Source organism: Hoplias malabaricus, chromosome 14, assembly GCF_029633855.1.
Source record: "Hoplias malabaricus isolate fHopMal1 chromosome 14, fHopMal1.hap1, whole genome shotgun sequence".
Classification (NCBI taxonomy): Eukaryota; Metazoa; Chordata; class Actinopteri; order Characiformes; family Erythrinidae; genus Hoplias; species Hoplias malabaricus.
In genome coordinates, this window is record NC_089813.1 from 36,042,779 (window position 1) to 36,066,817 (window position 24,039).

A 24,039-nucleotide genomic window follows, 5' to 3' on the forward strand; every position below is an offset into this window, starting at 1 on the left:
AAACAAAATCTGTAACTAACTGCGTTTGACCAACTCAACTACATACACGTAAAACGAAATCTGTAACTGCGTTTGAGCAACTACATACACGTAAAACAATATCTGTAACTAACTGCGTTTGACCAACTCAACTACATACACGTAAAACGAAATCTGTAACTGCGTTTGAGCAACTGCATATACATAAAACAAAATCTGTAACTGCGTTTGACCAACTACATACACGTAAAACAAAATCTGTAACTGCGTTTGAGCAACTACATACACGTAAAACAAAATCTGTAACTGCGTTTGAGCAACTACATACACGTAAAACAAAATCTGTAACTGCATTTGAGCAACTACATACACGTAAAACGAAATCTGTAACTGCGTTTGAGCAACTACATACACGTAAAACGAAATCTGTAACTGCGTTTGAGCAACTACATACACATAAAACAAAAATCTGTAACTGCGTTTGAGCAACTGCATGCACGTAAAACAAAATCTGTAACTAACTGCGTTTGACCAACTCAACTACATACACGTAAAACGAAATCTGTAACTGCGTTTGAGCAACTACATACACGTAAAACGAAATCTGTAACTGCGTTTGAGCAACTACATACACGTAAAACGAAATCTGTAACTGCGTTTGAGCAACTGCATACACGTAAAACGAAATCTGTAACTGCGTTTGAGCAACTGCATACACGTAAAACAAAATCTGTAACTGCGTTTGACCAACTACATACACGTAAAACAAAATCTGTAACTGCGTTTGAGCAACTGCATACATGTAAAACGAAATCTGTAACTGCGTTTGAGCAACTACATACACGTAAAACGAAATCTGTAACAGCATTTGAGCAACTACATACACGTAAAAACGAAATCTGTAACTGCGTTTGAGCAACTACATACACGTAAAAACGAAATCTGTAACTGCGTTTGAGCAACTACATACACGTAAAACAAAATCTGTAACTGCGTTTGAGTAACTACATACACGTAAAACAAAATCTGTAACTGCGTTTGAGCAACTACATACACGTAAAACTACTGGAATGCACAAATTTAAAACAACAACAATAATAATAATTTAAATTCACAAATATGAAAAAAAGATTTGCATTTGTAAATCAAATGTCGTGAATGTGTGAATCAGTACCTTCTCAAATGGCTTAAAATGTGCAAACGAAAACCTTCTGAAGGTTCCAAATGTGACAGTGGGAGTTTATGAATGAGGTGGAAAAAAATCCACACATTCGCCTTTTGTGCTGCGTCTGCGAATCTCTTTTTGCAGTTGCGGATTTAAGACCCTGTTTTGATGGCCAATTGATGGACCAATAGGAAAGCTTTAGCTGGACCAATCAGATCCAGTTAAAACTTAATAGCTTCACTGAATTCAGCCAATCAAATTGTTTACTCCATGTTGTCGGTTCAAGAAAGAGTAAGAGGGGTATGGGAGGGGCCTTTGTTCATGCGTTCATGTTCTGTAAGCATTTCATCCTGTGTGTGTAAAAGTACCCAAGTGGAGTCAATCTCACACACTCACCCAGTCACTCACACAAAAACATTCACCCAGTCACTCACACACTCACCCAGTCATACTATGTGAGTGCCCTAAGAGTTTAAGTGTGTAGGTTAAAAGTCTCCTACTTTGAAAACTGACAAGAAAGACTGTTGAAATGACATGAAATGTTAGTGAGTTTAATCAGTGGACATGAAGTTTGGTCCTTTACTGGGAGGAATTTCTAGCAAGTGGACCTCATTTGGCTTTAATTGCTTAAAGCCCTGATACACTCTGTAATGACTGTCACTCGGCCTCAGGCGAATAAAGACGAGTGGCACTTAAAAAGGTTTATTGTTGTTATAAAAGTATTGAAAGATAATGGCACTCAGAACTCATGAAATGCCTCTCAATCAACTACACTGTGAGCTCTCAACTAAATGAAATGGGACACAATACAGAATTCTTGTAAATGCACCATTTTGGTGAGTGTGTAAACACACGCTAATATGGATTCTGCATCAAAGGAACAATAATAAAGCTAATCTAATATAAATCTGTCTGAACACTGGTAAAGAAAAGAAGACTGCATTAATATTTGAAGGCCTTTTCTAAACATATCCCAGGTCGTGACTAGGCAGGAGTTGTAGTCAGCTCAGGCTCATTGCTGGAAGCCCTACAGCATCATTAGTGGTGTTCAGCTGACATTTCTTTCTTCGCTTTCCTCTATAAAGTTGTTTTTGTGCTAGCGGCCAGACGCCTCGTGAAGTGTGTTACCTGTCTGTAGGTGTCTCTGTGGTGCTCATCTGTTCTGGAGTGGTAATACTGCTCAATGAAGCCAAAATACTCCTCTCTCTTTCTTCGGAGAACCAGCTCCCTACGCTCCATATTAGCAGGGAGGTAGCCCTTAGAGAGAGCGAGAGACACAGAGAGAGGGGGAGAGAGAGAGAGAGAGAGACAGAGAGAGACTGAGTTTAAATGAGGCTAGTTGTTAAAAATGTATTTGTTCTCTTGTTGCTCTTCAAATTCAATGACTGTCCAGGCCCAAAGCCCACCATGCTTGTTAAGCTTGTTAAGAAACTAAACATAGATTTTGCTACTTATCCTTAAAGGAGAAGCTCAGCAAAAAATAAATGCTATTCCCTACTTCCCTCAGATGTAATCAATCAGTCAGAACATGTTTGGGGTCTGCAGTTTACTTCTGTAATTTTGTGATGGTGCTAGAGGCTACTGTAGCTTACATTAAGATGATACTTTTTTTTTCGTAAATCCTTTTAACCTCGCAACAAAAATATATTAAATAAATCTAAGGCAGGCCTTAGTAGTGTCGCAGTCACACAGCTCCAGGGACCTGAAGGTTGTGGGTTCGAGTCTCGCTACGGGTGACTGTCTGTGAGGAGTGTGGTGTGTTCTCCCTGTGTCCGCGTGGGTTTCCTCCAGGTGACTGTCTGTGAGGAGTGTGGTGTGTTCTCCCTGTGTCCGCGTGGGTTTCCTCCAGGTGACTGTCTGTGAGGAGTGTGGTGTGTTCTCCCTGTGTCCGCGTGGGTTTCCTCCGGGTGACTGTCTGTGAGGAGTGTGGTGTGTTCTCCCTGTGTCCGCGTGGGTTTCCTCCGGGTGACTGTCTGTGAGCAGTGTGGTGTGTTCTCCCTGTGTCCGCGTGGGTTTCCTCCGGGTGACTGTCTGTGAGCAGTGTGGTGTGTTCTCCCTGTGTCCGCGTGGGTTTCCTCCGGGTGACTGTCTGTGAGCAGTGTGGTGTGTTCTCCCTGTGTCCGCGTGGGTTTCCTCCGGGTGACTGTCTGTGAGCAGTGTGGTGTGTTCTCCCTGTGTCTGCGTGGGTTTCCTCCGGGTGACTGTCTGTGAGGAGTGTGGTGTGTTCTCCCTTTGTCCGCGTGGGTTTCCTCCGGGTGACTGTCTGTGAGGAGTTGGTGTGTTCTCCCTGTATCTGTGTGGGTTTCCTCCGGGTACTCCGGTTTCCCCCCACGGTCCAAAAACACACATTGGTAGGTGGATTAGCGACTCAAATGTTTCCGTAGATGTGAATGTGTGTGCGCGCACCCATGTAGCGGACCGGATGAGTCCAAATCATGTGACTACATGTATGGTGTTAATGTTCTTAAAAGAAGGATGAAGAGAATTAAAAGAATGTATCGATTTCAGCAAGTTTACATCGATACATTTTTAATAAAAGCCCAGGCGTAGTAGATTATATTGATACTGAGAAATGTTGAATACCCCACATACAAACACTAGGAAGCAGTGCAGGTTTTAATTGGCTAAATCCATCCAAATCCGCCAACATTACATTTTTGTTAAATACCTACACAGATAGAGCTGGAGCATTCTGTCCATCCACTGCTTTTATTACATCAGTATTTGTGCATATTTTCTGAAAGCTTAAAGGAAGATAAAACAGAGCAGCACCGCTGGAAATCATGGGGTACTGGAGTTGTACAAGAACTCATCAATTTCTCTCATTGAAAACACTCCATCCTCATATCGCTATGTATTTAATGGCCTCAAAGACCACTGCACCTCCAACGCTGCTTCTGCTTTGGCCTCTTTACCACGTGCATCATTACCACCTCCTACACCACTGCCATGTTTGTTGCCGTTAAAAACTTCTGACTCTGAGACTCAGAGATGTGCCCTCTAGTGGTGGTTACATCATTTGAAACTGAAATTGACATAGATTTAGGAACATAGGGAGCATAAATGACCTTAGCTCGAGCTCAACATGCTTGGAGGAGGACACTAAACGCCCAGTTCTGTAGCTATCTAACAAACACCCATGTTATAGAGTATGAGTGAGGAAGGAGAGCCATCCCTCAGACTCAGCGAGCTTAATAAGATTAACAGTGATCAAATGTGCAACTTCTGAAAGGCAGGGTTTGATCAGATTTATCATTTCTTCATCATGACCACGACCATCACTACTACTTCATCCCCCTCTCTCTCTCTTTACCCCCCCTCTCTCTTAATGAGTTTTCACGAGAACAAATGCACTGTTTACCAAGTGCCGGAGATGTATAAATAATGGTTGCGATTCGGAATCACTTAGCCGACACTCCATCGACTCTCATCTGAAGCCTCGAGTGTGTGTGTGTGTGTGTGTGATGAGCACCCACACTCACGACTCATTTGCATCGCTCCATGTTTCCTCTTCCCATGGCTGTGGAGCACTTCACACCGAAGCCAAAACGCAAATTAAATGCAAATTATTGCTGTAAATATGTAGATACAACAAAAGGTTTACTTGCGCATGCATGACACTAAATGAAAAGGCACAGCATTAAAAAGTGCTGTGTGCCGTTTTAAAAGCCTCATTCACCGTGCGGCTCCTTTCCTTAAGCTTATAAATGTGGAATTAGGCTTTTGCATCTAATCCTCTTGCAAATGCTGCATGAAGCAGGGCAGGCTTAAGGAGGCTAGTAGCTGCTCTGTTTAAGAATGGGGTGGAGACTTGCTTTACAGTGCTGCCTGGAGCCGTGTGCTATTGACAATACCAGCAATGTGGAGAAACGCAAACGAGCCTTGTAGGACCGCCTTTCAAACATACACGCACATATTCTTCCCTCTAATGATCTGAGCCGCGCGTCTCAAAGCGCTTTCTAAGGATAATAAAGCACCATCCAGTCTACTGTAGGTTTTAGAGCTGGTTTTTCAAAGGATCATAGACTAGAGGTACCATAAATGAAAAGTGGAGCATTTTGCTTATAGTTGTACACGCACTGTAAGATTCGCCATAGGAAGGAGGCACATTAAACAGTGTATTTATATTACTCTTCAGTACTTTATAAGGCATGACTGAGAACTATATAAAAATTCATCTAAAGAACACACAAGTGTTTCCACCGTTCCCAACAAGCTGCAATTACAATAGGAAAATTAACAGAAGTGATATTTCCTGTTTGAGATACGCATTCTGTCCATTACATAAAGAACGTTACACAACAAAATTAAGTTCAGTTTTAGATTTCTGTGTTTTTATAAATATTAAACACACATTTCTTTAATTAACTCCAAATATATTGGTATACACTAATAATTACTAATTATTATTATTATTACTATTATTATTATTATTATTACTATTATTATTATTACTATTATTATTATTATTATTATAGGACACCCCCTGGACAAAATTAATAAAGGAACAATCACTATATATTTCTGTAAACTTGCTAATTTGCAGCCTACTGTGTTGCTGCAGTACTCTCCAGAGCAGAGCTATACAAACCTGGGGCAGGAAGGAAATGTTTGTGGGGTGGGTCACATGACACGTCACATGACACGTCACATGACCTTCAGTGTCCAAACTTTAATACAAGTGTATAACATTTCAAGATTTGTTTAATACTCAATACTCACTAAGCAAAGTTTGGCTAAACTTTTTAGCTACCCCTGCAAGCCATGTATCTGATTACACGGCATAAACGTACAATTCAAATCAATAATATTAAATATAAACATATATTTTTAAAAACTCTAATGTAAAAAAGTCAATTGTTATAAGTCTCTCAATCTTCTAAATCAGGTCAGACATACTTTCGTTTAGATTTTGGCTGAATGCAAAATATGAAAGAACTCACTGATAAGAGTCTCCAAGTAATGGGCCGCACTTCTCTCGGGATTCCCGACCAGCTGTGCTTCCTCAAGTCCTCTGTCAACACACACACAATACGAATCACTTGAGCACATACATCACAGACTCAAACAAACACCTCGCTTATTAACGACATGCAGAAATCAATACTTCATAACAATATATAGTAAATCAGTGCAGGTCGTTCGATCCGGCGCGCTAAAAATATTTGCGCAGTGGTCTGTTTTATTTTGATCACTCAGCCGGTTGGGCGAGATATGACCCCGTTTATTTACAGCGTCCTTCATCGTTTCATTTCATCGTCAATAAACAATTACTTTTAATTAGTAAAGGCAATCACACCATGCGCCGGTGTGCCACTTTGATCTATGTGAACTTCACCGAGGAAGATACGACATAACCGGGCATTGATTCCAAAAGTAATTGCTGTGCTGTTGACAATTAAGCTACCAATCAAAGTTTATCAGGCAAGGCAAGTGAAAATCACAGGAAAAAGCAGAAATAAAGCCGTAAATCCACATTGTGGATATCCTTCATGTACTGACAGCAGCAGCATAGAGTAAAACAAACAAACAAAAGTGTAAAGTGGTGGGGGGAGGGGGTGGTGTTGTCATAATTGTGACATCATAAACAATGGGTTCGGATTGAAAAATACCAGTGAGTATGTGAAAAATCTGAAAAGTAAAGGCCAGTTAATGCAGGGCTGAGTGAACATGGAGAAATCACCAGGAAAAAAAAAAATAGTATTAATTCATTAATTTTGTGACCACTTCATCCAGAATCATTAGGCACAAGGTAGAACTTTCCTCCTCTGGAAAGTTACTATTTTGGAGATGTTTTTCTTTGGGCAGCGATGATATATTGGTTATATTTGGACACACAAATCCAACCTGACCTGCAAATAACAGCATGGGTAGTCATCGGAAATGACTGGATTTGAAAAACAAGTCTTAACCTAGTCAAAAAAAACATGTCCTTGTTTGTTTTGAATGGAAACTATACAAAATGAAGGACTGGCTTTTTGGACTATACTGGAGCAGCCGTGGCAGGACATTTCAACCATTACAGGGAAGTTCGCTCAGTTCGTAAAATCTCGAGTTAGTTTGTTATTACTCTGGTGAAAATGGTGGGAAAAGAATTTTTTAATAGGCACCAAACTAAAAACATCTGAAGGCCGTTTTCATTGTGCATCTACACTAACCAGCATACTTTTATTTCCCTCCTTTCAGAGTGCTCATCCAGTAGCTTATGAGCATGTAGTTTGACCTTTCTGTACACTGGCAAGTGTGTCTGGATCAGAACACGTACCTTTCCCACTTTCTTCGGCAAAGCAAAACTTTCCCCATGCAACTCTTTGAATAATAACGAAGCTTACCCTACACGCATGGCCCCCTTCTGAGCTACTGTTAATGAATCTGATTATTAAAGCACTTCATGAAGGATCAGCAAAATGGATGACAATTATATTTGGCTTTACTAGAATTTGGAAGAAAACATGTCCAGAACAAAACTCATTACCTGCATGTAAACCACAGCCAAAAGATTAAAACAACTAACGCGTGAAGTTGATTATCACTGATTATCTGATTACGTTGATTACCGTGACAAGGTCTGTGGTATATCACACAGCAAATGAACAGTTAGTTCTTGAAGTTGATGATGGAAAAGCGAGAAATGTATGCGTCACTTTGCCAAAGCCTCACAAAACATCTCCAGAGTGGCAGTTCTTGGGGAGTACCCAGTATTCAGTGGGTAAAACTGACCAAATCTTGCGACAGGCCCATGGGCGCCCCGCGTTCCCTGATGCCTTAGGGCAGTAAAGTTTCTGGTAAAGTCCCTCAAATCTGCTGAAGAACAAACTGCTGAACACACCCTGCGTCGCAGCTTGGTGTTGACCCATTTGACACCCTCACGCATATGTCTCGGGTGTCCATGACCATCACCAGTACACTTGTCTTTATTTGAACCACTAACGACGGCATGTTTTTCAGTGGTTTTAATTATGTGGCTGATCAGTATGCACTAATAAACCAGTAGATTAAAGACCACCTCCCTAACATCTTGTTTAGGCTCTTAACATAGTTTGCCCGAGCTCTTACCCCTGCCCATTTCTCCTACAATCAACACAGCAGCTGTTTGTTAACACTGTTTGTAATACACTGATGGCTCATCCTATTTCTTATTTATACCACTACACCTTGAGTGTTAACTTGCCCCCTTCGAACTGAGTTACAAAGTGTAGTGGTTAAAACCCTCCCCTAAAAATTGGGACGACCTTTCAAGAGCCTTTTACGTCATCAGAACACAAATAAGAGCAGTGCTCTGGAGGCAACTCTGCCAGTCTGCAGTGATATCAGAGGAGTGCAACTGGACTTCAGTTCAAATTTAGGGCCTTGTATCTTTCAGAAGCATTCAGCAATGATCATCACCCACTCCTAACTCTTGTGTGATATGAAGCTGAATTCAGCTTCTTATTTGGCAGATTTTGGTTTGGAATTTTAGGTTCCACCTTAAAATGTTGCAGTAATGCCAGGTTTTAATGCAATTACTTCTGCAATTAATGCAATTACTAGTATTTAGGTGGTACATACTGCCAAAGTACTAGAGATGTTTTGTACTTGTTACGCAGTAAAGGGTCATAATACCACACGAGTTTCGGGTTACTCCCATGGTCCAAAAACACACATTCCTAGGTGGATTGGCGAGTCAAAAATGTCCATAGGTGCGAGTGTCAATTTATTTCGTCTGGCAAAGGACTAGCACCCCCTCCAGTGTGTGTTCCTGCCTTGCACCCAGTGGTTCCAGGTAGGCTCCTGACCCACTGTGACCCTGAAGTGGATAAGCGGTTGCAGACAATGAATGAATGGATTGGTATAGAGGCCCACAAAACTGGTCTCTAGAGTAACTGCATTCTGTCTGGCATGATGGGGGTCCATCCAATATCGTTGAGATGAGTTGGAGTGACATTTGGCCAAATCAGATGGTGTCTAAAAAGCATTTGCACTAATGTTCATCCCAGTGCTTGACTAGCATTGTTGCTATGAGAAAAATCAATGTTATTTGCCTCGTCTGTTAGCGATTTTAATGATTTGGATCCTGCCCCATCGCTGGGGGAATGGGGCTCATTAGACTCCAGGTTTGTATCCCTTCCTTTCTCTCATCTGATGAAGATGCCATGTTACTGGAGAAATCAAAAGCAAAGCTGCTGTACCACACCATGTTCTGCTGTTCGTTTCTGTGTTTCCTGCTCCCCCCTCTGGTTCTCTCAGGAAACGTCAACAGCGCAGCCTCCTCACTCTCTGTGATCATGTTTCCCAAACTCCATCTGCCTTTCTTACAACCTTCCGTTTTCCGAGCTCTTTTACACCAGGAGCTTTCTCTTCAAGAGATGACAGGTGGGTAATTTAATATGCATTTAGCTAATTAGCAGGCTGCGTCTTTTAAAAACTCACGTGAAACCCTAAGGGGCATTGGAACCAATTATGTAAAACTTCGCATGACCCTCCGTGACCACTGTTGGACTGGATGAGTGGCATATGGCTCACTTGCTTTGGGGAACTTTGGGTTAAATCGATCAGAACGACAGAATCAAACCACCCAGTGACTGGTGTTCGACAAACACACTAACACTGTGTTCAGAACCAGAGAACAGACCCATACACCCTACTGTATTAAAGACAACAGATTAGCGATGCACAATGTTATAGAAATTATATTGATACGGGCAGATAATTGGCATCGGACCGATGCTTTGATTTTTCCGATAATTGCTGACTCGTTTATTTTATGCCGGATAAAGACTGGGTGACAAAAAATAGACTGATGAATGTGTAGAAAAAAATTGGTGTATTCCCGCCTTGCGCCCAATGATTCCAGGTAGGCTCTGGACCCCCCGCGACCCTAAATTGGATAAGTGGTTACAGATAATGGATGGACGGATGATTTATAATAAAAGAAACTTGTATCACAGTGTGTGGGTTGGAAGGCCCTATGTATACACTGTGTACATATGCACAGAAATTAATTCATATATAATTTTTAAATATGTCTTTCTCCTTTTAAGTAACACAAGCTGGTAATTACACTTGAATATGCCATATTTTATAAAAGTACACAAATCTAAGTCATATTCACACTCACTAAAGAACTCTAACCATATCTCTTGGGGTGTGTTCGAGTACGGATCATAACTATATCACTCAACATCTAGCGTTTAAAACAAGCATCGTAGAGAAAAACTAGAGGCAAAACAATCTCATCCTCTCTCCATCCTGACAGTCCTAGTGATCCGAGTTGAGCTTTAAACATTTGTGGCGCAACTTTCTGTAATAAAATCATAACAGTTTGTGCGGCTCATTGAGCGAAAAACCCACAGACGACTTCAGCTTTCTCAACAGCTCCGAGGTGTGTTTAAAAAGCCTGATCGCAGCACGGGAAGGAGACAGACTCATACAACAGAAGGCTCTCTCAGCATGACCTCAGGAAGTCTGAAATAACACACTGTCTGCTTCAGCACTCCCACCATCGCACACTCCTCTACCTGGCACACACACACACTCAGAAACGTGAAGGGAAAAAAACATTTTCAAACTTCAGTCGTGAAATCTCAGCACTCTGTCGCTACTTTCTGCTGTAGCTTCTGTTCATGTGGCCCCGGAGGAAACGCCCGATCGTGGAGTTTCTCATCTCGCGTCCTGAGGGACCTCTGTCCCGGAGTTAATGTAACACACCTAAAACGGCTAATTATCAAGAGCTTAATGAGTCGAATCAGGGAGAACAGTCCATTTTGCCATTCAAAGGCTCCCTGTGGACAAGAGCTGTGGAACCCAGCTTCAGAAGCAGCAGAAGTTCAGGACTATTAAAATTTGATTAAAGGAACGAGGGGACACTTTATCCTGAGAGTCCACAGATGCTTTGTAGATGCTAGCCATGTTTTTCCCCTCACCTTTAACTCGTTGAATTTGAAGTTGAAGGTAATGGATTTAAAGCAACACTAGGTAGTACTTTGTACCTTAAAAGTACACCTTCAAAATCATTGTGATGCTTTACTGAGCTATAACAGGGAGCCTCTGTCCTTGCAACTGTGGGTTCAGCGCTGCAGGAGGGTAAGGAACCTTGACTTCAGAACAGTGTCGTAAAAGGGAACTACACTCTGCAACTCTGCGTGAGCAAAGGAGCAAAAATACCTAATTTTACCTAGTGTTGCTTGACTAAAAACTGGGATCCTTACAAGAACGAGAACTTAGCTTCTCCACAGATGTTCATCAGTTGTGTGTGTGTGCGTGTGTGTGTGTGTGTGTGTGTGTGCGGTCAGGCCTGTTAGTATTATTGTTGTTCTCATGTGCACTCACCCAAGTCAGTGTTGGGACTGGCGAGTAACTGCCTGAACTTATCCAGCCGTGTTTTCTCCCGCACCGTCATGGGCGGAGCTCCTGATGCGTTCTGGTCTGAAATGCGGGCGACCAGGGGGATTATGGGCCGGACCGGGAGAGACTGCTGCTTCTGCAGGCTGCCACGCACTGGAAAACAAAACAAAAAGCATCAAAACGCAGCACAAACAGAGCAACACAGGTCAATGCAAACAGGTTTTCTTCTCGTATTTGATTGAAATAGACTTTCAGAAACTCAAACAGGGAGGAGCAAAATTAGCAGATTTGAGACTTTAAACCAATCCATGGCAGTGAACACACAAATGGAGACAGAGACTGGTGCTCTAGAGGCAAAGAACACTCACACACACCTGGAGTGGCCTGGAGTCATCCAGGGTTCAAGGGAGCTTTTTGATGTTGTGCTTTGCTCGAGGGAATTTCAGCTGTGGATTTTGCAGGAGAAGAAAGCACTGTTTCTTCACTCCAACCAACCCCTACTTTCCTGCTGGTACAGGGCATCAAACCTGCAATCGCTCTGAAGCCTGTGGGCCTGCATTTTTAATCTTTTGGCCATTGCTGACTCCAGCTTTGGGGCAATTCAGCTCAATTAAACTTGGCTTTCGTTTGAGAATTTAAAAAAAACATAAAGAACAAATACCATTTGTATTTCGACCGTGGCTAGAGAAGCTTGAGCTAAATACCAAAGACCTAAAAACTGCTCTACAGGCAGTAAATCTGAATGAAATTTGGTCATAAATATTCATAATTGGTACATTTCTATCAGCACTTAGACAGCTATATGCTGACATTTCAGGTACACTGTGCTGAGCTCAAATGTGCTTCCTTGGTATAAAACTGTTCCGTTGCAAATAATCGCTGAAGGCATACACTGATACGTTTGGCTCCAGAGTTGTTTACAAACCTGAAACGTTTGCGTCTAGATGATCGCATCACCACAAGGGAATAAAACGCATAAACTCTGGCTTCATTTCCAGGGTGTAATGGCTTTCAGTTTAATATGGTAATTTAATGCAAAATGACAAAACAATCATAGCTTTAAAAAAAAGCTAGGTGTCCCCAAACTCCTAATGATGTTTAGCGTATGTTTCACTAGATAAAGTATTGTTGTGGGTGGGTGGGTGATTACAACGTTGCTGCTACAGTAGACCACTCTACGTTTTGGCAGATAGCATACTTTACGTGGCATGGACAGGTCAGTAATTGTTGTAGGAGCTTAAACTTGGGTCTGTTTATTACAGCACCGGTCTGTCTTTCTCCAGTAACACTTCTTAATATTATGAAACATATTATACTGACACCTAGTGGCCTGGATGAATCAGCGGTTCTGTACTAAGCACACGTTTAACATGTTGTCCCTCATAGGGGACCTGCTCTCTAGAGGATAAACAGATACACTGAGGGAATACAGAGTGATCCGAGTCTTAAAGCAACGCAGGGTACAATTTGGTGGGCTCCCCCTATAGTTGCGGAGTGTAATTTGCTTTTACAGCAGTTACATAGTGCCGTTTCTGCAGTGCTGAGCCCAGAGTAGCAACAACAGAGTCCTAATGTTGCTTTAAAATAAATATCAATTGCTACATGTTGGTGGGAAAATAATGTTGAAAAATATAACAGAAACATGGCACCACACAATGAAACCAGTTCTGGATACACCTCCATACCTGCATTACTATTCAGCTGGGCATCACTATTGGACTTGATCACCCTGCCGTTGGTGGGTCCACTGCCCACCTTCAACTGATCTGGGCAGAGTTCTGGACTCACTGCCTGCAGTCTGTCCACTGGCTGAGGCTGTGGCTCTGTGTCCGTTGCCTGTTTGGACACTCTGGCGATTGGCCGAGGCGATTGAGGCTTGGAGTGTGATTGTGTGGGAATGGATGAGAGGGCTGCTGGTGCGAAGAAATCCTTGTCTTCTTCGTCATCGATGTCCCAGGCGTCATTGGTGCTCCGTGCAAACTCGTGGAACGTGGATGGCTTTTTTGATTTGATGTTCGGAACCGTAGTCTTTGGAGTGTCTTTGAGAAACCTTCAAATTTGTAAAAGAAAAAAGACCAGTTCAGACAAGAAGGAACCTCATAATAACAACAGAAAACTACACAGTCAACAAACAGATTTCTAAAAAAATTCTTAAACTATTGGGTGAAAAAAATTAAAAATGTTCTCGACTTCAAAAGGCAACACAGTGGGACTCTGGCCAATGCAAAAATTGAAATGAAAACGATGCACCAAAAAAAATATATATATAATAATAATAAACCAGGTCATTAGCCATGCAGACAGCAGGCAGATAGCAGCACTTACGAGCGGAGGACCCGTGGGTCCAGAGGTGGGTACTGCGCCCCATAGATGGGCTGTAAACTGAGAAAGAAGAAACGTTTAGAGGAACTGTGAGGAAAGAGAGAATGAAAAGAAAGAAAGGAGGTGACACACTTAAGCATTACATCCGTCTGTTCCAGTTACGTGTTTAAACAATATCAAAAAGACAGAAGAGACGACAATAACAACAGCCTAACAAGGGCTTTTCACAGACACAAAGGAACCTCCCTCTGCTCCCTCCACCCTCAGCCTTGATTTCAGGACAGTGCTGTAGAAGTGAATTACTACCTGCAACACTAGGGGGAGCCCAGGAGCAACAATACCAAATTTTCTCTTCCTTTTATTAGTGAATTCTTCTATTTGAAATGTACACACGGGGCGGCACGGTGGCGCAGCAGGTAGTGTCGCAGTCACACAGCTCCAGGAACCTGGAGGTTGTGGGTTCGATTCCCGCTCTGGGTGACTGTCTGTGAGGAGTTGGTGTGTTCTCCCCGTGTCCGCGTGGGTTTCCTCCGGGTGCTCCGGTTTCCTCCCACAGTCCAAAAACACACGTTGCAGGTGGATTGGCGACTTGAAAGTGTCCGTAGGTGTGAGTGTGTGAGTGAATGTGTGTGTGTCTGTGTTGCCCTGTGAAGGACTGGCGTCCCCTCCAGGGTGTATTCCCGCCTTGCGCCCGATGATTCCAGGTAGGCTCTGGACCCCCCGCGACCCTAAATTGGAAAAGCGGTTACAGATAATGGATGGATGGATGGACACACCGAGGTTCAGAAGAGGCCACACATGAATTTAAAGTCACCGAGCTCAATGCCAAGCGTCCCCTGGAGGGGTATAAAGCTCCTGAGGGTGGGGTATGCAGCAATGGAACTGGAGAGTATCTTTTGGATAAGGCTGAGTGGTGTTTGAGATCTAAAACTATTCATCCGACTAGAGCTGGATGATACCGCCAAAATTTAATTCCGATATTGATATAAACAATAAAAAAGCCACAGAAAACCTTTCAAGAACTGAAAGCAACACGACATCACCATCGAACAACAACCTCCTGGCTTTGTCAATATTAATATTTTTAAACTAACTTTAAAATTAAGTGCAATGACCTGATGGACGCACCCTGTAATAAATGTCAATCAGTGACTGAAGCTGTAAAAAATATTATTATTAAAAAGTATTGAAACATTTTATATTGCGATATTGAATTATTGTCCAGCTCTACCGCCAACACTAGTACCCAACCTGCCTTATGTTTATGTACTTTAAAGCAATCAAACCCTCACAGGAACATAACTGCATCCTTCCTAAGAAGTAGAGACTGTTCCTGCAACAGAACAACAACAGCTGGCCTCTTAATGCTCTTCATTTCAGAAGAAATGTAGTCTGCACACATTTGGTCATTCAGTGGATGTGAAAATGAGCGGAGAAAAAGATCATTAATTACTCGCTCTAATGCACTTTTGGCACGGCAGAGACGAGTCCATGAACTGAGCTGTTTATTCTGAGATATCAGTGATTCTTTTAAAGAGGGATGAAGAGCTTGGACTGCGGCTCCATGAGGTAGCCTTACACTGCTAAATAATGCTCAATTTTTGAATGTGAACAAAGACAAATAATCTTCAAGGTATGTATAAATTGGCAGAAACAGGCTCTTTCCCCAGGCTTTATTTGCCGTATATTTACACAGGGATATTCAAGCGGGGAATGCTTTGTCCTCTACGCAGTTTCCCTCAGGTAACTGTTACCTTTACCATATGGTGTATCCAACTTGTTACACACACACACACCAATTAGTGAGGTAATAGGTGGCCCACGAGTCCAATTCGCTACCAGCATAAAATAATAATTCCATTATAAACGACTGTACTTTGCTCTACTCTGGATCTGCTTCACTGTGCATTAAACTGGCAGCGCTTCCTGCCTCTTGGAGCAGGAGAACTGTTCAAATATAAAACTCAATTACATTCTCTGGTGGCCCAGATCCATGTTTGGTGGACCTGGGACCTGTCCCCTTCTCTGGCACCATTTTCAGAGCCCGGGCCTTTCAGAGCGCATCTTTCAGCAGCATAAATCTGCATGTAAACACAGGGGGTGACCTCAAGAAGCAAACAGCACGAGCCCTGGGGATTTGTGGAACTGTTCAGAAGGTGAATGAAAACAGTGGAAGAGTATTTCTCACAGTATCTTCCACACTATATAGAAAAGTAGGAAATGAATGAGCTAAAGACGTACAAAGCCAACAAGTGGTTTGAAGCAACACTAGGTAGAAATTGTTAGCCTAGAATTCATTTATTCATTATCTGTAACCGCTTATCCAGTTCAGGGTCGCGGTGGGTCCAGATCCTACCTGGAATCATTGGGCGCAAGGCGGGAATACACCCTGGAGGGGGCGCCAGTCCTTCACAGGGCAACACAGACACACATACTTTCACTCACATCTACGGACACTTTGGAGTCGCCAATCCACCTACCAACGTGTGTTTTTTTGGACTGTGGGAGGAAACCGGAGCACCCGGAGGAAACCCATGCGGACACAGGGAGAACACACCACACTCCTCACAGACAGCCACCCGGAGGAAACCCACACAGACACAGGGAGAACACACCACACTCCTCACAGACAGTCACCCGGAGGAAACCCACGCGGACACAGGGAGAACACACCACACTCCTCACAGACAGTCACCCGGAGGAAACCCACACAGACACAGGGAGAACACACCAACTTCTTAGCCTAGACAGCGACGAGAGCCTCTATCATTCCAACTCCAGGCTCAGTACTGCAGAAAACACCCCACCCTTCACCCTCCCTCTTGATTTCAGGACAGTGCTACACAAGTGAGTCACACTCTGCAACTGTTGGAGGCGGCAGGTGCAAAAATACCAAATCTTACCTAGTGTTCCTTTAATGTTCACATTATCACTGGATCAAAGGGAGATAAACTGCCAGAACTTCCAGAAAATCAGATCTAATCCAAAACACAGCTGTGTGGACAGATAATTATTTTCTAAAAAGGTGATGGCATCATCAGTAAACAACACCTGTTCTCCTCCAAACACAAGACGTGTGATCTCCTCCTGCTTAGAGAGTGTGGAGAATTGTGCTGTGGTGTCTGATCTTTGTGGTGTTTTGACCAAAACATGCCACAGACGATTCATTAAGAGCCCAGACCTGTGTTCACTTGTGGAACATTGATAATAACAATAACATGTGCATTAATCTAATCTACGCCTTCAAATGTGTTAAATTCAGCTCACATTTCAAAAACACCCCCTAATAAACAGAAGAAATACTTTAGTGACGGCTTTATTTTATATAAACAAGGTCCTCACAAGCTTTGAAAGGGCTCAATGCCTTCACCACGTGACCCTGAAAACCCCCGACACACCCTTGTGCTACTGTACCATACACTGCTGAGGTGCTCAGGCTTATTCAATAACACCGGGTGTCATCTTCCCATCTGCTAATCCCCCATGAGGACCAATCACATGACTGTGTGGGTGTGACCAACTGTATTACAGGAGAACTCCACCCACTGCCCTCCAGCTTCAACAGATCCTCCACAGCAAACTGTGCTCTTTTGAAACACCATCTCATTACACACCAGAGCAGCTATAAGGGCCTTTGCAGCTCATCTCCAAGTCATTGTTTATTACACACAGAGAGAACAGTGTTCCACACACCCTTTGAGGGATAGAGTCCTAAACAAAGACCTCCAGGACTGTTTCTATAGGTTGTGTTCATGATGGAGTAATGTACTGGGGCAGTTACTTTTATTTAAGAAAAATATAGTTAAGCAGTAAGCTGCTGTGCTGTGTGTTTAGGTCACTGCAGTGTTGCGTAAGCAGGTTGCCAAGGTAACACCCACCCCCCACCCCAACATTGAAATCCTTCTCACCATCACTACAAAAACAGTGTTTCTAAGAGGCACAAATGTCAATCAACAAGTTCAAAGGCCCTTCTTCTATTCCCAATGGTATCTATGAGTTGACATAAAAGCTGAGCTGTTTGTGTTCTCCTCCAAGCGTTCTGAGCTGTCAGATGGTGTTGTGTAAGTGACAGTTCGAAACATTGTGGCTCAGAGGAACTAAGGCTAAGGCTTCCTCACACTTTCAACTTAGTACCATCATATTGTGGCTGCTCTAGTTGAAGGGAACATCTACAACTGTGGGGAAACGCTGTTCTCTGATTTGTTTACGTTGAGAAGCTCAGCGTCTTTTAAGGTGGAAAAAAAAAGACAGTTGTTTGTATGTGGCTGAGGTTTAACTTGTCTGTCAGTTTTTATTTCACCTTTTGTATTACAATAGAAACTCATTTGTAACTGGAGTAATATATATATCATAATATATATACAATAATGCAGTTGGCCATCTTCTGAATTGAGACATTTCCACCTTAAGTGATCAAAAACAGCAAACATAAGTCAATATTATCCACCGATGAAGCAGGAATAGAGTCAAATCTTCTGTTGTCTAAGAAGACTCCAGATGCCTCTTCCATGAACACAGAGAGAGAGCCAAAGCGAGAGAGATAAAAAGAGAGAGCTATAGCGAGAGCCTAGCATACCGGACTGAGCCAGTTTGTTTTTATACGCATTTAAAAGGCACTGGGTCTTTCTAAACACATTAGACTGGTTTCCAGCATGCAAACGGACTGGAGAGCTAACAAATGGCGAGGAAACACCTTCTGACCTCTATAAAAAAAAAAACAAATAAAGTGTTTTTGATTACAATCACGAACTGTACCTTTAACAGGTGGAATTAGAATTTACTGTTATTTTTTTATTCATGTGTTAATAATTCATGAAAACTAATCCACCTTTAAATAATAAAAATAAATTATAATAATACTTAGTACTAAGTCATTCATATAAACTGCTGTTGGAATCCTACTCCCACAACTTCAAACCGCCTACTGAATTGTTCACGATTATTTTTATTTCGGTTATATCGCGCTAAAACTCTGCAGCACTTTTTTTTGACTGTTTGGTCATTTGTCTGCGACAGTGTTAGGAACTATCACAACTACCAGACGTATAGGTGTGACTACTTAGTCGTAAAATGAAATCTACGACTAAATATATAAATAAATATTTTAAAAAAACAAACAAACAAAAAAAACACTGCATGCAGCTTGGCTTCCAGTGTCTTCCTTCACACACTTAAGCTCCACCCACCTTCAAGATACACCATCAGATGGGGGCTTTCTTCATCGTTAAACTAGAAAATCTTGTTTTGGAAACTACTGCCAAATGCAAACAGACATGTTCACAGCAGACAAAGCAATGGTTAGAATTTCCATTCTAGCTGGGACCCCTCTTTTCTGCTGTTCTATCTGAAGGTCATCACAACACATGGATAAACGAGTCCTCGCTGCTGTCCTCCGGCTAGCTGTGTTTGGTCAAGAGACTCAAAACTCAAAGTAAAATAAATACCGACTGGCCAGAGGACTCATCTGCATATGGCTAGCCTATGATAACAGCAGTGAAAATACCGTAATTAATCCACAAGACACTGTTCAGTCCCTGAGCACTGTAACACTACACCCATAAAAAGGACATTCCCTCAAGCGTCCAAGCACCTGAACAAGTGTTTTAGAATAATAAAAAAGGTAGAGAAGAATCTATGATCAGCAATACAGGATTACACCAGCTAACTTGAAAAAAACATGATAAAGCGGTGAGAAATATTCACCAACAGGGAAGTACCCAACAGCTATTGGTGTCTGTAGATAATACTGAGGCAGTTAGGACTTCCCCTTTGTAAAAGACTGAGCAAGACAATAAAAAAACCACAAGGCGTAATCTCTCAGTGCATCACCGTTTATTCATGCAAGTCACTGCTACCTCAGACAGCAATGGAACTAAATGATTTCCTCCAGCAGAGTGAAAAAAACAACTAAAACAAGTACAAATTACCCCCAATCAGCAGAAATGTAACAAGCTTCAACGTCCCAGCTCGGCACCTACAAAACACACACTAAACGTTTAAAAAAAAAACAGCAATTCTTATCTGAACCCTGAGAACAACCTACAGATGTGTTCTGATACTGACACACACACTGATACCAACACACACTCTGATATCAAGACTTCTGAACCTTGAACGCTGACAGAGATTTTCCACTGCCAAGAGATTACCACATTCTGTTCCATTTATGCATCAAGAACCACAAAATACTAAGCTAGAAACTAAAGGATTGCTATATTGTAATTAGAATAAAATCAATATTTCCTTGAAGCAACACCAGTTTTCACCTGCTGTTGAATTCCACCGTTTTCAAAGTGTACAGAATTAAAGGCTTACGATGTAAACAGAGCTAAGCAGAGTGGGCTGGTGTGGAATGTTCCATTATTCAGAATAGTTCTGAATAATGCCACATGAACTTTTCTCTGTGACACTTTCTTATGACAATCTTTAGGTAAGTCCACCCATCCATCCATCCATCCATCCATCCACCTCTCCTATTCAGCTCAAAAGCCCAACCCATTCAAGTTGATAGGATTGACTCTTTAGGCTTATGATGTAAGAAACCCAGACTGTCTGAGTCCGCCTGTTTGGGAACACTGAGGTTCCCCCTCAACGAGAAGTGGGACGACATGGGAAAAACGTGCCAGCTTGTAAACTATGCTCTGTCCCAAACAACGACCTACTCCCTTAATAGTGCACTTTAAAGATTTTGCCCCTGGGCTCCCCCTAGAACTGCAGAGTCAAATTCACCTTTACAACAGTCTCCTGAAATCAAAGGGAAGTGGGGTGGTTTCCTACCCTCCTCCAAAAGTTTCGTACAGCTCAGTAGAGCATCACAATGATTTTGAAGCTGTAATTTTAAGGCAAAAATATTGCCTACTTCCTTTAAACACTTTAGTGGTAGATTATATTTCCCTCTGGGATCAATAAAGTATCTATCTATCCATCTATCTGGTAACTGCAGGATATTGTACAGCATATTAGTCACTACACCAACTTTTGTTCTACTAAAAACTCTCAAGAGACAGATTTACAGACATTGGTGGTTATAGGTGGTCAAAATAATAGCTAGTTTCGCTCCTCCATTTTCTCGCTTAGAGACCTCCCTAAGGATTTATAAGTTCAGCCAGTCTTTAAGTCTCATGAATAAGCACTAAATATCTATGATACAATGATACAACAACATTAAAGCCATCTCTTTGTTTCTACACTACCTGTTCATTTTACCAGCTGCACTGACCATCCAGTTGGACTTTGAAGACCTCCAGTTACAGACTGTAGTCCATTCGTTGTTCTGCACATTTTGTAAGCCCATTTTAACCCTGGAGTGTGTCCACTCACTGTCCACCCTATCAGACACACCCACATTGTAAGTCCACCTTGTAAACATAATGTCACTGCAGAGTTTGTGCTTGTTGTCCTTTGGTCCTATATAAGTGGTCACAGAACGCTGTAGTTTGGCGTTTAGTGGAATGTTCTCATACCAGCAGTGACATTGAGGCGTTTATAAACTCCAGTAATACTGCTGTGTATGATCCACTCCAACCAGCACAACACACACTAACACCATGTCATTGTCCACCACCCAAATCATATTTGCTCTGTGCTGGTGCTGACTACTGAAGAACATTGTATGCAGTGCATTTGAACAGTTGTGGAACTGCAAAGTGCACCTATATAGAAACGAGCTGTTAAAACGGACTGTGAGTGTAGAAACTAGGGTATGATTTTAATATTTTGGCAGAGCAGTGTGTCTGTAAGGTTTACAAAAGGCAGAGGACTGGAGCTCATGGTTTGATGGAGCTCAGGAGAAACACCAGAGCAGAAAAGGCAGAGAAAACCCACGTGTGTTGAATCGTTTCTTTAAGAAACTGTCATAGTAATTAAAATATTCTTCACTGGAACTTAATAATTCCCGGTGTCCTCACCTTCCGGGAACCTTAGCGTTCCTCCTCCAGAAATGAAGTTTGTTGTCGGCGCTCATAGCTGGAAAACCCCACACGTTTGCTCTAAAAACACCTCCAAACAGCCCCTGAGCCGGAGGCATGCATCCCTCTCGGTGTGCTGAAATCCCGGCGGGGTTTTCCACGCCGTCCCGGGCTGTGTTTCTGCTCGTGAACCGCTCAGCCTTTCTGTTTTTATCCGCGCAAAGTGAGAGGATGATACTTCGCGCTGGACGCCGCCATCTTGGGTCGCCGCTCGGCTGACGCGGTTGGACGAAGAGCCAAACAGGTGCAGTGCAGTCGGCCAATGGGAGCCGAGGTATCAGAATAATGGGCGGGGCTTATGCGAATATGTTCAGTGGTGAACTGGAACAGGTGTAAGGATACAGGTAAAACTTCAGTACACTAAACGATCAAAAGTTGTGGACATCTGCTAATAAATACATACAATCCATGCAAGGCAGGATGGGACAAATCCTGGACTGGATACCAGTCCATTACAAGGCATCGCACACTCACCCAGTCACTTACCAGTGAGCAATTTCACACACTCACCCAGTCACTCAGACCTCTGGACAGTTAGCCCCAGGACTGGAGTTATGAGACAGCGACAGCACCTGTTGCCTCACCTGTTTATCTACAATGTGTTTTGTATTTCCTGAAATGCAGTGTAAGCTTATGAAAAGGTTTCAGTAACAGTGTCTACTCTTCTAAAGAAGGCTTTACTGTACACTTTGACACATTTCAGTCAGGATTTGATGACATTAATAAGATCCACAACTTCTCAATTCCTTGCTGTGGTGGATTTATGAATGTAAATGATTTATATTTGTCATTCATTCATTATCTGTAAGCGCTTATCCAGTTCAGGATCCCGGTGGGTCCAGAGCCTACCTGGAATCATTGGGCGCAAGAGGGGGAGGGAGGGGAGGGGCGCCAGTCCTTCACAGGGCAACACAGACACACATTCACTTACGGACACTTTTGAGTCGCCAATCCACCTGCATCATGTGTTTTTTGGACTGTGGGAGGAAACCGGAGCACCCGGAGGAAACCCACGCAGACACAGGGAGAACACACCAACTCTTCACAGACAGTCACCTGGAGTGGGAATCGAACCCACAACCTCGAGGCCCCTAGAGCTGTGTGACTGCGACACTACCTGTTGCGCCACCGTGCCACCCTGATTGTTTTTGAGGTCACTGAAATTAGTTTTCAGTTGTTTATTACATTTAAAGTTTACTTAGCAGTACCAGTTTTAACTTATGCACAACTGAGATATTAGGCCCAATATCTCAGTTGTGCATAAGTTAAAACTGGTACTGCTAAGTAAACTTTAAATGTAATAAACAACTGAAAACTAATTTCAGTGACCTCAAAAACAATCCCACAATGCACCACATTGAAATCAACCAGATGCTCACTATTTGAACATTTTCTAAGTGAAATTGGGAGAACTTCACTTACATGTGAGAAACACAATTTAATGCAGTAACTGTTTACTGCTTGTGTTTTTTTCATATCAGAGAAAAAGTCATTATATTCAGTAGGTTCTGAGAATAAACAGAAAAATTTCTCACCAAAATCATCAACAATGACACTGTATACGTGACCCACATACAGAAAAACAGAGTAGAGTGAACTTATGTTAATTCACTGCAGACAGTTCTACTGCCTCCATGTGGCAAGAAATTTGACTGAGAATTTTGAATGAGGACATCAACAGCCTGAACAGCACTGCTGCTTTCTGCACTGTGCCAGTCATGGCAGTACAACAAGCAGGGTTAGTGATTGAAGAAATACTGAGCACCAAAATATTACACATAAATATACATCTACAGTTGGCCCTCTGGATCCTCGGGGTCCGTATCCTTGTTTTAAGCAAATACTATGCCAGTATGTAGGCTTATGTAGGCTCCATGGGTCTATGAGGGGCAGGGTTCCAGGAGGGCCGACTCTACTCAAGCCTGTGTACTCTAGGCCTGCTTAAAGGAACACTATGTAGTATATTTACCTCAAAGTTACAGCTTCAAAAACACAGTCATGATCCACTGACCCTGTAATAGGAAGAATAGAGCTCCTGTCGGGGCCGCTCTGGGCTCGGCACTATAGAAACTACACATATATAAAAAGCTATATACTACACATATAACTACACATATATATAAAAGCACCACCCAGTTTTGATGTGATCATAGTGATGTCATCGTGAGTTTTGGGGTGTCGTTGAGTTTTCAGGGCTGTGGGACAAAAGAATCAACTGATTGAGAGGTAAACACAATAACTAATACAATAAATATTTTTGTTGAAATAAATAAATAAATCTAT

At 42.4% G+C, this 24,039-nt stretch overlaps 1 protein-coding gene across 3 annotated transcripts in view; it reads right to left on the reverse strand.

Moving 5' to 3' along the window:
• tbc1d22b (TBC1 domain family, member 22B) overlaps positions 1-21,928 on the reverse strand; it is a 66,721-nt gene extending 44,793 nt beyond the window's left edge. For 2 of the 3 annotated variants that reach the window (XM_066644722.1, XM_066644724.1), the window contains exons 1-6: positions 21,697-21,928; positions 13,793-13,849; positions 13,153-13,517; positions 11,453-11,620; positions 6,088-6,158; positions 2,273-2,401 (exon numbers count right to left, since the gene is read on the reverse strand). In XM_066644722.1, the coding sequence (XP_066500819.1) occupies positions 2,273-2,401; positions 6,088-6,158; positions 11,453-11,620; positions 13,153-13,517; positions 13,793-13,849; positions 21,697-21,815 (909 nt within the window). In that variant the 5' untranslated portion in view covers positions 21,816-21,928. The remainder of the gene's footprint in view (positions 1-2,272; positions 2,402-6,087; positions 6,159-11,452; positions 11,621-13,152; positions 13,518-13,792; positions 13,850-21,696) is intronic. The other variant, XM_066644723.1, reaches the window with a different exon arrangement.
• Between the last annotated feature and the right edge of the window lie 2,111 nt (positions 21,929-24,039).